Source organism: Kogia breviceps, chromosome 1 (assembly GCF_026419965.1).
Source record: "Kogia breviceps isolate mKogBre1 chromosome 1, mKogBre1 haplotype 1, whole genome shotgun sequence".
NCBI classification, from domain to species: Eukaryota; Metazoa; Chordata; class Mammalia; order Artiodactyla; family Physeteridae; genus Kogia; species Kogia breviceps.
This window is the reverse complement of record NC_081310.1, coordinates 108,735,205-108,752,048: the sequence shown is the minus strand read 5'-3', so window position 1 is coordinate 108,752,048 and position 16,844 is coordinate 108,735,205. Positions and strand designations below refer to the sequence as shown.

General features: G+C 31.5%; 1 protein-coding gene across 1 annotated transcript in view; it reads left to right on the top strand.

Annotated features, from left to right (window-relative positions):
* Nucleotides 1-16,844, top strand: part of COL11A1 (collagen type XI alpha 1 chain) — a 199,301-nt gene that overhangs the window by 66,139 nt on the left and 116,318 nt on the right. Inside the window, exons 6-14 of the mRNA XM_059061934.2 lie at nucleotides 3,599-3,715; nucleotides 4,341-4,430; nucleotides 6,384-6,638; nucleotides 7,391-7,453; nucleotides 9,063-9,104; nucleotides 10,076-10,138; nucleotides 10,800-10,874; nucleotides 13,833-13,916; nucleotides 16,007-16,063. Coding sequence (XP_058917917.1) covers nucleotides 3,599-3,715; nucleotides 4,341-4,430; nucleotides 6,384-6,638; nucleotides 7,391-7,453; nucleotides 9,063-9,104; nucleotides 10,076-10,138; nucleotides 10,800-10,874; nucleotides 13,833-13,916; nucleotides 16,007-16,063 — 846 coding nt within the window. The remainder of the gene's footprint in view (nucleotides 1-3,598; nucleotides 3,716-4,340; nucleotides 4,431-6,383; nucleotides 6,639-7,390; nucleotides 7,454-9,062; nucleotides 9,105-10,075; nucleotides 10,139-10,799; nucleotides 10,875-13,832; nucleotides 13,917-16,006; nucleotides 16,064-16,844) is intronic.

Genomic DNA, 16,844 nt, shown 5'->3' with positions numbered 1-16,844 from the left:
TAATTTACAATTAATAAATTTGTAAAATTGCATATTTATTATTCTGATTTGGATTAATAAATATGTCAATTTATTTTATAAATTAACTCAAATGTGTTTTATTCAACTTGTGATTTTGTATAGTTCATATCCTCTAAATAACATATCTTAATTCATTGTTAAAATTACATTTTTTATGTGTTTGGCACAGTATCACATCATCATCATAGAGTGAAATGTAAAATGAAGATAGATTTAAACATAGTGATAATATCAAACTGTTATTCTATGTGAAACTCCACAATACCATTTATATAGCAAAGTAACTAATATTAAAATTATGATGGTTTTGTATTAAACCATTGTGTTAAATTATCCTTATATCTTAATAAGAAATTAGGTGTTAAATCTACATATGGTTCTTTCTTAATGTGCTACACAGACTACAATGCCCTTTATATACTAGGCAGTTGATGTTCTTTTTAAATATATATATATAAAGGATGGAAAGAGAAGAAGAAGCAAGGGAAAAACAATATTTTATAAAGAAATTTCTTACCTTAATATTTTTTGCACTCAATATTTATCATATATTCTAGTTCTCAAAGATATTCAGGTATTTACTTATGCCACTATTTTTCTAACAAACTGAATAAGAACAGACTTGACATTTCTAGAAGAAGACCCTTTCTCCTCACATACTATAACTTATGCTAGGCAACTCAGAGATCATAGGTGAAATCTTTCCATCACTGCACATCTTTTTGCATATATGCATCTGATTGATTACAAGTAGTTCTCTCTTCTTTACCTGTCTTTGAGACACCCCCAAATTCCATAGCAAGAAGGGAGAATCATCTCCAAAAATAGGTTGTAAAGCTTCGTGTAGACCAGCAAAGTCCTAAGTATATCAAATACCCACCAGAAGGGGCATGTTGTTTAGATAAAGAAATAAGAAGAGAAGCAGTGATTCTTTTCACTGACTCCTGAGTGGCTCTAAGAAAAAGATGTGCTTTAGTGCCTAAGCATGTTACTGCCTTCATTATTCCATGACCACAGCTAGTCTGGTTTATCTCCATGTGGGAAAAGTTTAAATAGAGGAGAGAATTATGGAGGTTGGAAAAGGTTTCCTCCTATAAGGAAAAAAAACCATGATATAAAGATAGTAAAGGTAATTGGCTGTTTTGAATACCAGGCTTCATTTAAGATGCATTTAAATTGTCCATTTTTACAGTCCTTCATGCCTTTATATATTGTCTTATGTTTTTACAATTCATTATAGATGTATATGATTCTGAAAAGTCTGCTTAATTTTAAAATTCTAAAGCATAAATTAGCCTGGCTAATCTTTTTTCATGTTGTAACTTCAAGCTGCCAGCTAGTAATTATATAAATACACTATTTCTTATTCCAACATGTGTGACTATAACTATAGAAAAAATTATTCATTCGACAATATTCAGTTTCCATTAATTATTTTAATATGTATCTAAATTCAGTATTTGTTTTATTTATTTAATGATGCTATTGATTAATACTTACTCTACCTTTCCTAGAAATAGTCGGCATTATATCTTGCTTGCAGAGTCATGAAGAAACACAAATGTTCAAAAAGTTATATATGCATTCTTCTATTTTAACAAATTCTACTCAAATTCTTATTAGAATGAAGATTTGTTAAAGTCTTTGAAATGTATATTCAATGATAATTAAACTATTACTGGATAGGTAAAATTATGAATCAATCTCAATTAATTTAATCAAATTGAAGTTTTGACAATCATAAACACTGAAAGTATGTCTCTATATATCAATATGACCTTCAGCTGAACCATCTAGAAAAGTTTCCTCTAGTGGGGGTATTTCATTAAGGGCCAGATATACAATATTGCCAGGGGGTCAGTTTTGAACATGTCTCATGTGAAATTTGCACTCGTTAGCATTGCTATATCTAATAGAGCTTTAAATTAGAAGGCACAGTGATCACAGTTCTCTAAAAGGCATGTGGTGAAGAATTATTTTTCTGGCACATTAAAAGAGATTTTTTGTCAATTTGAAAATACCAAGAGAGTTCCAGTTGGGATATAATTAAAATGTTACCAAATATAATACTTAGGGAATTTCAAATAGGTTGCTTTTAGCATATATATATATATATATATATATATATATATATATATATATATACACACACACACATAGGTATATATGTATATATACACACATTATGTATTATACATAATAAATATATGTATATATGTATGTATATACATAAATATATATATACCTATACATAAATATATATTATAAATAATATATAAATATATATGAGTTTTAGCTTGTTGAGTTTGCTGCTTAATATCTTTTGTTATATATGATCTTAATGGATTTACAGTTATTTTAATTAAAACCAATAATTAATATATGTTTCACAGTACCTATGTTGGTGTTTAAAAATTAAAATTTTGATAGAGGTGTTTGGCTCTGAAGGTGAGCAAGCATGTTATTTTCCTCATCATTCAATATTAATGATTGTATTGCACATCCCTCTACTGAGAAACATACCTATTTCTCCTAAATTTTTTTTTAATACAGAATAATCTAGTATTCCATTTTTCAGTTTTAGTTACATTTACATGGTTTAAGGTATGTAAATGTTATGCTATTTTTTCAATAGAAAAAATGCAGTATTTGTAAAACTGAAATGTATTAATTATAAACAGATTTAATTTTGAATCTTTTAATGGTTCACAAGTATTCTGTGCTCATTTTGATCTTAAGTCTATAGAAAATTAGTTATTTCTGAATAAACTTTAGATTGTATTTTTGCCTCGGTTCCAGTATTCCAAACAAAATATAGACTCATTTCATGTTCCTCTGTTCCCTTTCGTTCCTCTCCCCTTTCCATCTTATAATAGATATGAAAATTGTTTCATACTTGGGAAGACTACTCTCCATACTTTTATTTATTTATTTATTTATTATTTTTTGCGGTACGAGGGCCTCTCACTGTTGTGGCCTCTCCCGTTGCGGAGCACAGGCTCCGGACGCGCAGGCTCAGCGACCACGGCTCACGGGCCCAGCCGCTCCGCGGCATGTGGGATCTTCCCGGACCGGGGCACGAACCCGCGTCCCCTGCATCGGCAGGCGGAATCTCAACCACTGCGCCACTAGGGAAGCCCCATACTTTTATTTTTAAACATGTAGTTCAATGGAAAAAAAAAAAGTACCCATTGAAATTGCTGTAAGATAAAGGAGCCTTATGCAGCAATTTTTACAAATCAAAATTAACGTGACTGTTTAACAACTATGTCCAAGTATGTAATTGTTATGTTTGAATTAATATTCAACAATTAAAAGTTTGAATTAATATTCTAAACTTTTAATTTCCTCACAATCCTAACCACTATTCTGCTCTTAGAAAACCTGCTTTGTCACTGTGTTATTATACTCTGTATAAGACAGTATTACTTCTTGTAACAGGAAGTAATATTTAAATAAAAGCATTTCCTTGTCTCTTAACTTTTACTAGTAAAAGTTAAGAACATGATTACCCCTTTGTTAACAGCATTACCTGCAACTAACAGAATTGCCTGATATTTTTTCCTTTGCGATGTAGTATGCACCTGAGGATATAATGGAATATGACTATGAGTATGGGGAAGCAGAATATAAAGAGGCTGAAAGTGTAACAGAGACTCCCACTGTAACTGAGGAGACAATAGCACAAACTGAGGTAAAAGCAAAGTAGCGCCTTTGTGTATGGTGTCCTACTGTTTGTCATCCTGTGGTTCCTTATGTCCACTTTTCCTCAAACTTATCATAAGGCTTTCATTCATCTGATTTCTATGACCTGATAACTGTGATTTTTATTTGACAGTAGATGTCCTGAAGGAATGATGCCCGGTTTGCTTTGCTTATCCTTCCTTTCATCCATGCTCTTTATTTCCCTTTTCATTTTATTTATGTTTTCCATTCCATCTTTCACCACATTTTACAGAAAAAGAAATTCAATTTCAAAATGAAGATGAAGACAGTGGCCACTAACTCAAAGAAAAAGTCCAAAAAGTTTACACCCCCTAAATCTGAAAAATTTGCAACCAAGAAGAAGAAAAGTTATCAAGCAGCAGCAAAAGCCAAGCTAGGGGTAAAGGTAGCAAAGAAAAAGCAATCAAGATCTCTCCTAGATAAGCTGGAAGATCTCTGATGATGAGTCATTGTCCTAACCCAACTAGATAAATACTCATTTGGCTAATACGATATCCCAGTTAAATCATGATTTCCAGTTAAATCATGATTTCCATAGATTTTGGATCACCTTACATTTTTACTAATTGCTTTTCTTTTGAATTTACCATTAGGCAAATATTGTTGATGATTTTCAAGAATACAACTATGGAACAGAAAGTTACCAAACAGAAGCTCCTAGGCGTGTATCTGGACCAAATGAGGTAATGCTCATAGACAGCATTAAATTTTTAAAATGTGTAATATTTCTTGGTATATTTCACTCTGGAAGAATCTATAACCTCTGAAAAGTTTGACATTTTTATTCTTTTACGGAGGTAAGAGAAACAGTAGAATTGGCTCACTATTACTAAAAACAGTTCATTTAAAATTAATGTCAATTCAGGTTTTGCATGACTCTTTGCTTCATGCAAATGCTAAATTGAACAAACTGAATTGGCTGCTATCATTTTCTTGAATCCTCCTGGGATTGAGCAAGCTTCTCAAAATGTTGTGATTAAGGGTATTCACAACATGACCCTTCTGTGAGGAGGAGAATCCTCTAAAGTAACAACTGTATCATCAAATGATACAATTAGAATTTACTCCATCTGACCAATAATCATGCATTTTTATGACACAAATATTTTGAGAAAATATAGTCTTAGTTGGTTTTAATGACTATTTACATTTTCAAACTTAATTATAGTTAAAATATTATATCTTAACCTTTTCCAGTCCTTTTCTATGAAAATGTTTAAGTACATACAGGTACAAATAGAACAATCTTCCTGAATTTCATACTATGCATATATTCTGATTATGAAAAAATAAGTATACAATTCAGTTTAACTGTTAAATTCCTGTCACACCTGGTATGAGGAATACCTGAACCATTTTAATTATTAAAAATTTATATAACATGTGTCCCAGTGAGGCAAATTAACTCAGTGAGACTTTACATGCAAACACATAATTTAGAATAATAACATTTTAGGGTAAGAACTGATTTCAAATTTCATCTAGTCCAAAATAATCATTTTCCAAAAATGGTTATCTTGATTCAAGATGTTTATTTATATACCCAAATTCATTCATCTTTTGCTCAGATCTATGAACATAGTAATATTCTGATCCCAGATGGTATGCACCCCCTAATGATAGTATATACTCATTGTTTAAAAATACAAAAATATTATGGTTATTGGACATTTTATTTTTAGTTAACAATCACTAAATTAATCATTTAGCCATGTTTTTCATTCACATGACTTTATGTAACACTACTTATTATTCAATATTGTTCTATCATCTTGATTCACTATGTTATATCAAACAAGTTATTTATGAAATTCAAAAGTAGCAAGATAAATTATTTAATTTGAACCTCATCAGAATCATATGGCCCAAAATTACCTAATAAATATCATTCAGATTTATGCTATTAATGAGAATTATTTATGAAAAAAAGAAATTATACTAGCTTTATTTTTCTATATCTCTGAGATAGTGTTTTTGATATAATTTTTACTTTTAAGTGAATAATCTCATACTCTTTATGAGACTACACAGTGATATAGTCTATTGTATTAAATTCTGAGGACTATATTTTATATTTCATTTGCTGTAAAGAACTCTTTGGTGATATAATACTTCCCTACATTCTAGATACTCTGCATAAATATTGCAATGATAACTCTCAGTATTGGCATTAATATTTTATTTTTCGGATTGAGAGTCAAATTTACATGGCTTTTCTGGTAGCAATTATATTTCATTGTGAGGTTCTGTGAGATTTGAAAATTAAGCAAAACTTTAACTATATATTTTCTATATATACATATATATATTATTCAAGTCAAACTATAAAGTAAATACCAAAGTACATAACAAGTTTTTTCCAATGGAACAAGCAAATACACATGTTGATTCTATGTGAATATTTGCAGTTTATTGGCAAAAGTTCTTTGAAAGCAATATTTCCTTGTACATACTAATGTACAAAAATATTTCTTTCAATAATGCTGAAAGGCTGTTTTTCCCAGCTTTCAGACTTGCTTGAGTAGTATTCAGACCACTTCCTGTCACATTCCATCAAACTGTAATTGCAAATGCTTACCTTGCTTTACTAACAGTAAACTTCATGTTCTCCAATTCCTTGCGACTTAAATTAATAGCCAAATCCGGTTGAAGAAGTATTTACTGAAGAATATCTAACTGGAGAGGATTATGATTCCCAGAGGAAAAATTCTGAGGATATGCTATATGAAAACAAAGAAATAGACGGCAGGGACTCTGAACTTCTGGTAGATGGAGATTTAGGCGAATATGATTTTTATGAATATAAAGAATATGAAGATAAACCAACAAGCCCCACTAATGAAGAATTTGGTCCAGGTGTTCCAGCAGAAACAGATATCACAGAAACAAGTGTAAGTCAGTATTCTGCTCTGTGTCATTGTATGTCTTATTTCTGGAGTATTTTCGTGTTCATCGTGATGTCTTTTCAGGTTTAAAATGTAGGTTATGTTCTTATATAAATTATGAATATTTATCACTACTAGGTCACCTTGATAGATTCTTCCTCATGGGGATCTTCAGCAGTTGTATCTCAGGCCACACTACTGGAGTCTTCATTTGAAAGAATAATCTTTAATAGAGTTGTATCCAAGTTTTCTTGGCATGATAATATTAAATTACAGTCATTGTCATTCTGGGTACTAAGACTATTTTCTAATTTTTAGACTGTTTTATTTATTTTTCTTTTCTGGTGATGCTTAGGAATGCACCATATTAATTAACATTTTATCATTATAATTATTATTATTTAACCTTTTGAACCCCTTCACCCATTTCTTCCTCCACCTCTATTTTATTGAATTTAATTTGATGACACTTTTTGCTTAGTACCTTGGGATAATAATGAGGTCGACAGATAATCTTTATCTTTTTATAATATGTCTTTAAGAAACAATTGTTCAATCTCATTCAAGATTTAGCATTAATGTTCATTGTGTTTCCCTTTGTATATTTTCAGTATTTAAAACTTTAACAGGTTTCTGTGTTAAAAAACACATTTTAATAGATTGTTTTAAATGCACTTAGATGATTAAATGACCTTTTAAAAATACTTAAATGGCCTTATTTACTTAAAGACAGGCTGCTTGAATTTTTCACTCAACAGATAAATGGCCATGGTGCATACGGAGAAAAAGGACAGAAAGGAGAACCAGCAGTAGTTGAACCTGTAAGTACTGGTATGAATACGCTGTCATAGTACCATTGAAAATTCTAATGTCCGAATGTTTTTCATGCCACAAGTAATGAGTTAGTAAGGCCAGTTCTGGCAAGTAGAATTTCAATAAACCCCAAAAATATAGAGATACAGAATTTTGGAATTTGAAACTAGCCGACAATGTTTTAATCTAATTCTCTCATTTTAAAACTAAGAAACCTAAGACCTAAAGGGTTCAAATGTTTGGTGGTTGAGGTATGACCAGACTTTACCTCTTCTGTTTTCCAGTCCAGTGATTTTCTCCTCTAATTTCTATAACTTAACATTATTAGAAATATATTATTTGACATAGTACTTATTTGTTTCATATTCAAATCACATCATGTAATAATATGAAAATGTTCTTTTTAAAATTTGCTTCCTTTTCTTCCATTGGAAAAAATCTTCAAATCACTTCAAAAGTGATTTGAAGATTTATATTAATGTTACTACCACTCAAGATATTGGTAAGAAGCAAATTCTTACTGGAAGTCAATTTTACTGTTGTTCTTCCTAATCAGCAATTTGGGAAAAGTCTTGCATTAGAACTAAAGGAAGTATGTTTAAATATTTGCCTCAAGCTAATGAAAATCATTTCAGGAACTACAAGGACATAAAATTTTTATAAAAGATGGAGGAGATAAAAATTTTAAAAGTTGCATCTCTAAGAACATTGTTGTCTGTTTATTACTCCAAAATCTGAGAAAGCACATCATATGCTTACCAAAGTCTTTAAAAATATTTTTTCAGAATAAATTTGTCCTTGTTATGAAAATTTACAACCAACTTTTTAAATGACAAGACAGTTTTCAGCAGTAGAATCATTAACTTTCTAGAATTGGGTTCTTATCCTGAAATAGTATTCTATTCTCTTGTCTTTTTAAGAACTTATATTTATGTCCAGTTCTTTTTTTTTTTAATTTTTTTTATTTTTATTTTTTTGTGGTACGCGGGCCTCTCACTGCCGTGGCCTCTCCCGTTGCGGAGCACAGGCTCCGGACGCGCAGGCTCAGCGACCATGGCTCACGGGCCCAGCCGCTCCACGGCATGTGGGATCTTCCCGGACCGGGGCACAAACCCGTGTCCCAGGCATCCGCAGGCGGATTCTCAACCACTGCGCCACCAGGGAAGCCCTATGTCCAGTTCTTTAACATGGACTTTTCTCCCCTTTCCCTGAGTTAAAGTGCTTAGGTGCCACTTTCTTCCATCCTTTCATTCACACAGCAAATATTTATCAGGTTCTTGCTTTGTGCCCGGCATTATTCTGGGTGCTAGGGAAAACTTGGTTAAATGTCTTTGCCCTTTTGGGGAGCACTTAGCATATTCTCTTTGTAATATTACTTATCTGAATATTTATTTCCTTGCTAATTAGTTCACAGATTTTCTCAGGACAGGGATTATGTCTTCTATCATTTTTAATTTCCTCCCTTCCCCGTGCAAAAATGCTTGTAATTGTTTTATATGTAGGAACAGATAATTTACCTTTTAAAATGTAATGATGTGGTGCTTTCTAAGAGCCAATTAGATAAGAGGTTAGGGGTTACATTGCCCTAGTAATGATTCTATCTTTTTTTAACTGTAGGGCATGCTTATTGAAGGACCACCGGGGCCAGCAGGACCTGCGGTATGTAAATGTTTCAAGACTATTTTTGTCTTGATTTTTTAAATAATCAGATATAAGATTTCTATTACACTGTTGAATTTATACATTTTAGACTAATTTGAGTATTGAATTATAGAGGCAAATACTTGGTCAGAAGACGCGGTGGCCTTGAATCGCTTTCTGATTTGGCTATCCAAATGATATTCTTTTGAGAGCTATGAAATTAAATTTTGTTTTAAATATTTTTGTTGCTTAAATATCTCTGACTTTTCTAACCTCATCTTCAACTTTGTGCCTGAAAGTTATAAAAGTAAAAAAAAAAAGCCCTTTTTTTTTTTTTTTTTTTTTTTTAAAGAGGTATAGATATATCTCAAAGAAGAGAGCTGAGAATTAAGCGGACTGTATCTGCCTGATCTGTACTTCTGAATGGAGTGACTATCAGCTTCCATTGTCATTTCCTAATAAGGCTAATGTTACTCATCAGGGTGTCTTTATTGTCAGGTAGTTGTACTGATCTGACTTTGTAAGAAATCCTCTTTCTTTTGTGGAATTAACTAAATTCTTGTTATGTGAAATAAATATATTATACTGATACCTTTAAATACTTTTACCCATAAAGAATATAAATGATTTCTACATTTCAACTTCACTGTCACATTTTTGCAGTCTAATTAAATGAGTATACCATTTCTTCAGTAAGAACTGGGAACCAACTTCCACCTCAGGGACTGTACATTGGCAGGATTTCCTTTCCTGTTCTTCCTTGGAATGTCTGTCTCTACCCTGAGAGCAGCCTCATAGAGGAAGAGTTGAGCTAGCTACAAAGTGGTCCCTATATGTTCTCTTTTTATGGCAAGATAAATAGGGCAATTGTTTGGGAGAAGAGTGTTTATTTATGAATACGAGTTCTTCTTTGATTTTGGTAGGATGAATTTGCCTGAACACTAACAAACTCAGGAATCTAACTCAGATCATGGTTTATTTCTCTGTAGGGTCTTATGGGTCCTCCAGGTCTACAAGGCCCCACTGGACCCCCTGGTGACCCTGGCGAAAGGGTAAGTGAAGGGACTCATAACAAAAGAATGCAACATAAATGAAAAGAATTAAAATATATTCTACAGGTTTAACATATTATTCTCACTTGGATAACATATGAATTCAGTGTTGTGCAAAATTTTGTTTAACTTTTCTAACTATAATTTTAAAAGTGAGGTGAAAGAATGTGCATTTATCTTTGTTATAATTAGTAAGAAATTTTTTATTTTTAATCAATTTCCATTTTCATATGAACCCAAACATTAGATTAAGTTCTTCCTTTTTAGTTCAGACATGTTTATCAGAAACTCCCATGACTATTTAGTTGAATACTGATAGAATGAATTAATGAGGCTACATCCTAATATGAAGATTGCATTCTGGGTCACATGGTGAAATAGACCATTTGCGTTAAGTCTGTTGAAACTCTTCTTGTAAAATCTGTTTTTTTCTCCTTCCTTGAGTAAGCAATAAATTTGTGCATTATTTAAATTATATAAAACTACTGCAATGAAATACAATCCTCTCTAGGTATACTTAATAAAAGGAGATTAACCAAGGAGTAGAGGACAAACACAAAGTAGATAATGTAGACTTATGGTATTCAAAGTTATTCTGTTTCTAATACATTTAATTATTTTGTTTATTGATTAATTTTGATGATTTTATTTACTTCCCTAGGGTCCCCCAGGACGTCCTGGTCTACCAGGGGCTGATGGTTTACCTGGTCCTCCTGGTACCATGTTAGTGTTACCGGTATGTTTTTTATAGTTATAAAGATGACCCAATGTTTTGTCATCCTACTGCTGAAAAATATTGCTTAACCATATTATAGGTCAATCAAAAAACCACTGTATGAGGTAGAGATACTTGAAATGAAGCAGCCTTCAGAAAGTGTGATAAATTTTGCTAAAACAAAATTCTGGTAAATATTTATTTCTGCAGTAGAACTAAGGCTTTATTATTTCATTATATTTTTTGACAACAAATCTTAGAGGATTTTCTTAATATTTTTAATCATGTGCTTTATACTGAGTCATATGAGTAATATGCATTTCATGTATTAACATAAAGTTAATATGCTATTTACTACCATGTAGACACTAGCTAATACTTTTTAAATATGATATATCTATAGTGTTATTATTCATTGTCCAAAAATTATTTGTTTTACCTTAAGATTGCTTTTTAAAGTTGCCCAAAAGAATTAATATTGTTAAAATGGCCATACTACCCAAAGCAATCTACAGATTTAATGCAATCTCTATCAAATTAACCTGGACAGTTTTCACAGAACTAGAACAAAAAAATCCTAAAATGTATATGGAACCATAAAAAACCCAGAATTGCCAAAGCAATCCTTAGGAAAAAGAACAAAGCTGGAGGCATAACCCTCCCAGACTTCAGACAATATTACAAAGCCACGGTAATCAAAGCAGCATGGTATTGACACAAAAACAGACATATGGATCAATGGAACAGAGTAGAGAGCCCAGAAATAAACCCACACACCTATGGTCAATTAATCTTTGACAAAGGAGGCAAGAATATACAATGGAGAAAAGATGATCTTTTTAGCAAGGGGTGTTGGGAAAGTTGGAGAGACCCGTGTAAATCAATGAAGTTAGAACACATCCTCACATCATACACAAAAATAAACTCAAAATGGCTTAAAGACTTAAATAAAAGACACGACACCATAAAACTTCTAGAAGAGACATAGGCAAAACATTCTTTGACATAAATCGTAGCAATGTTTTCTTGGGTCAGTCTTCCAAGGTACTAGAAATAAAAGCAAAACTAAACAAATGGGACCAATCAAGTTTATAAGCTTTTGCACAGCAAAGGAAACCATAAACAAAACAAAAAGACAACCAACAGACTGGAAGAAAATTCTTGCAAAAGATGCGACCGTCAAGGGCTTAATTTCCAAAATATACAAACATCTCATACAGCTCAGTAACAACAAAACCAAAAAAACCCAATCAAAAACTGGGCAGAAGACCTAAATAAACATTTCTCCAAAGAAGACATACAGATGGTCAATAGGCACAAGAAGAGATGCTAAACATTGCTAATTATTAGAGAAGTGTAAATCTGATCTACAATGAGGTATCAACTCTCACCAGTCAGAATGGCCATCATTAAAAAGACTACAAATAATAAATGCCGGAGACGGTGTGGAGAAAAGGGAGCCCTCCTACACTGTTAGCGGGAATGTAAATTGAGTCACTACTATGGAAAACAGTATGGAGGTTCCTCAAAAAACTAAAAAATAGAGTTAACATATGAACCAGCAGTCCCACTCCTGGGCATGTATCCACAGAATACTCAAACTTAAAAAGATACATGCACCCCAGTGTTCATAGCAGCTCTATTTACAATAGCCAAGACATGGAATAAACCTAAATGTCCAGTGACAGATGAATGGATAAAGAAGATGTGGCATATATATATATATATATATATATATATATAGTGGGATACTATTCAGCCATTGAAAAGAATGAAATTATATCATTTGCAGCAACATGGATGAAACTAGAGATTATCATACTGGGTGAAGTAAGGCAGACAGAGAAAGACAAATATCATATGATATCACTTATATGTGGAATATAAAGTATGATACAAATGAACATATTTACAAAATAGAAACAGACTCATAGACTTAGAAAACAAATTTATGCTTACCAAAGGGGAAGGGAGGGGTGAGGGATAAATTAAGAGTTTGGGATTAGCAGATACAAAGTACTAAATATAAAATAGATAAACAGGGCTTCCCTGGTGGCGCAGTGGTTGAGAGTCCGCCTGCCAATGCAGGGGATGCAGTGAGAATCCCGCGTACTGCAAAAAAAGAAAAAAAAAAGAAAGAAAAAAAGATAAACAACAAGGTCCCTCTGTATAGCACAGAGAACTGTATTCAATATCTTATAATAAACCATAATGGAAAAGAATATGAAAAAGAATATAATACACATATATTCAGTGTATATATATATAACGGAATCACTTGCTGTACACCAGAAACTAACACAACTTTGTAAATCAACTATACTTCAATAAAAAGAATTTTAAAAATAAAGTTGCCCAAATTCTTGTGGAAAAAATTTGTTTATTTGTTTAAATGTAATAAAGATTCAAGTAATAATAACATAGAGAGAAATTTATTCATGCTGCATTTTGAGTTAAAATTTAAAAGGAGCTTTAGCATTGTATAGAGGGATACAGAAAAGATCAGTTTCCTAGTATAATTACTTAAGAAAAGGTAAACAAACTGAATCTATCTCAAGGAAGATTTCCTCTGTGTTCACAGAGATTCCAGAAATTTTGCTCAACAAAATAGCAGTTGATCTATAACACTACCGAACTTAGTGCGTTTAGAATTTTTACAAATGAGTGAGTAGAACGGGTAGCGTTTGTGCAGGTAAAGAAATGGATGATAGCTTATTCCAGAGTTTTCAAAAATTATGGAATTTAAAATTGTAAAGGAGTCTGTAGTCGCTCCTACAAGTGGTAAAGCATGGTCTAGAAAACTTCCATAATGGACAGAAAAAAAGTTTTTAAAAAAATCTAAGTATCATGATTCATGATGGAGTTACCTTGGACTTTGGTAAAATCCCACCATTTTAAGTAAGTAGTTTTTAATCTAGTAATTAAGGCACCTATTTGAGAAATTCTTATTTTGAGCTTCTGTACGTTATCTTTTCTTAGTTTCGTTATGGTGGCGATGGTTCCAAAGGACCAGTCATCTCTGCTCAGGAAGCGCAGGCCCAGGCCATTCTTCAGCAGGCTCGGGTAAGAAAGGATCAACATGTAGTTCCATAACCTGATTCTGTGCAGTTATGCAAGAGAGAGTGTGTGTGTGTGTGTGTGTGTGTGTGTGTGTGTGTGTATGTGTGTGTGTGTGTATGTATCTGGAGGGTGCAACTATTATGAGCAAAATACTTCTGAATAGTATGTTGAATTTAGATGGAGAAGATACTAAGATAATATCTATTTTTCAATAGGAATATTTTCTTTAATTTAATATTTAATTTAAAAGACTGACCCTTGCAGTATTGCCATACATAATTCTGGCAAAAACATGCAGACCATAATACACAAATTTTCTAATTTTTTTTCAAAGAGTACTGATGTATTTATATATATCACCCTTTATCTTTCACATCCAGTTTTCCCTGCTAAGGCATATGTCAATGATCAATGAATAAAGTAAGAGGATAAAGTTTAAAATAATTTTTCCACCCAATCTTATAGATTATTCAGGATATCCCAAATAATCCAGAAAATTAAATTTCTTAAGCATTCTTTTGGAGGAAAGAAACCTTCAAATATGTATTCTAAGCTCGAATCATTGTAATCTATATTTTAAGCCAAATCCATTCAGTTCATATTTGTTTGTCAGCTAAAAGCTTTCCACTATCTGTATACTTATGTAATATAAAATGGTTTGTTTTTTAAGTTAGCTCCAGTGCAGTTAAAATATAGCTAAGGAAATCAAAAGAAAGGATCAGGAAAGGGTTGAAAGTCATACAATACTTTTATTCATAGTATAGTCATTTTTTCTTTTCAAGGAAAAAGGAAATAAAGGGCTTATAGTTGGCATGGATATGGGTACCTGCTTCCTAAGTGATATAAATCATTTCGGTGATAACTAATTATCACCATAAATTTATGAGTGCATAAATTATCTGAGAGTATAAGTCTATTAATCTGACAAGATGCCTTGTTTGGTTACATCATTTATAAAGACAATGAAAAACTTAAATATTTGTTTATTAGAACTTGGCATAATACAAATCTAAAAATATTTAAATTGATTTACTAATGATGCCTACAACTTATAAATTTTATTACTTTGAACAGATTTCAGGTAATTATTTGAGCTTAAATAGTTTATTAGGCCATTGAATTCCTAATTTTATTAGTCCTTTTAACCTACTTGGAAATAGGTAGCAAGCATTATAATTCCAATTTTTCAGATATTTAATCTCAAGGATTAAGAAGTGTATTGTCAAAAATCTCATGGTGAGTCAGTAGTGAAATTTTGGAGATATTACTGTTTTCATCTCATGCACTTTTCTAATATGATTTTACATTATTTCTATTACAATATTATTTTTATATCTGTTTTGGTAATCTAAATATTCATCTTTTGGAATCACTAATATTAAAAAATAGCACACCATACTAATTTAACATCTGTCAAATATTTATCCTTTTACTCTACTTGTTCCAGCTTTCCAAGTGCTAATTTCACATTTCTAATATTCAGTGTCAATAGTGCATGTAATCAGTCTATCATGCCTATGATTCTACAAAATAAATGTATTTTTCTATAAAGCATTAAATTTGAGATTTGTTAAAATAACTATATTATCTAAGCACTTTCTTATCAATTTTGCTTTTTACTATCTGGCTTGAATTGTCATAGTTTTTCCTAAAATACTGCTAGAAAACTTTCACTTAAAGCACTTCAAATTGTTCACATCTAAAAGTATTGTCAATGAGAATTGCACCTACATATTTAAGAGAAGCCTACGCAATATTCTGAATGCACTTTTGAGTAGAAAAATCACCAGATATTAAATTTCTTATTAGATGGTAAAATATATTTTAACTTTTTTCATTGAATAAATCATAATATATATGGTACAAGATTGTATATAAATCACAAGAGCTTAAAAATGTCTGATACTTATTAGGTCAATTTGTCATTCTAAAAACTACGTGATTCTTCAGTAATCAGGCACTCTTTCTACTATGTAGCTATTATACCTCTGTTGATGAGCAGCTACTTAAGGGGAACTTGTGCAAATGAATATTGTGGTTTAATATGCTCATCCAGGGAGACATTCCTGAATTTGCTATGTTTTATTTTCTAGATTGCTCTGAGAGGTCCACCTGGCCCAATGGGTCTAACTGGAAGACCGGGTCCTGTGGTAGGTTACCCAAAAAGATAATATATGTTTAAATTCCTGTATTAGTAGTTCCTTGTGCAACTTTGGCCAGGCAGTTTTCATATCTCTGGCTGGTGAAAGTAGGGTAAATATACAGGCTTATACTTGGATTTGGTTTCCATTTAAGAAATCTCTCTGAATTCAGTCCTCAGTAAATTTTAATGGAAAGGTTACAATGGAAAATTCTCAAATCAAATAAATACAATGAAAAATATAATTGAATCACATATCCAGTTATTAACTTTTCAAACTATAATTTATTTGCATAATAGTTTGAGTTGTTGAAGTTCAAGTGTACAGTAAGTTCTTGAGATTTAATTTTATGTTAAACAGAATTTATTAAAAAAGAAAAAAATATTTGAGGCCAATGAAAAATTTTCCATAATCTTAGGAGAAAGCAGGAGACTTGGCTTAAACTTTAAGTTGCCTTTAGTATTCCATAAACTGCTTCAGTTATTAGAGAAATTATTTTGTCTTTTAGAGACTCTTGGAAAATAAGTGTTTTATTTTCCTTACAAGCTTACTGATAATCTAATATTCTATATATTTTAAAAAATAGTTTGAAACTTACCAAATGCTGAGCAGTGTAGCAATTCACACACACACATAACAAAGATTCTTTTTAAATCATACTTTTTTCTTAAGGGAAAAGAACATTGTAGAATTCCAACCTGAGTTCGCATTGATTTCAAAATTAATGAAATAATTTCTATTTTAAGTATTTTTTTGTTATAAAAAGCTGTAGTATACTTTCAGTATGATC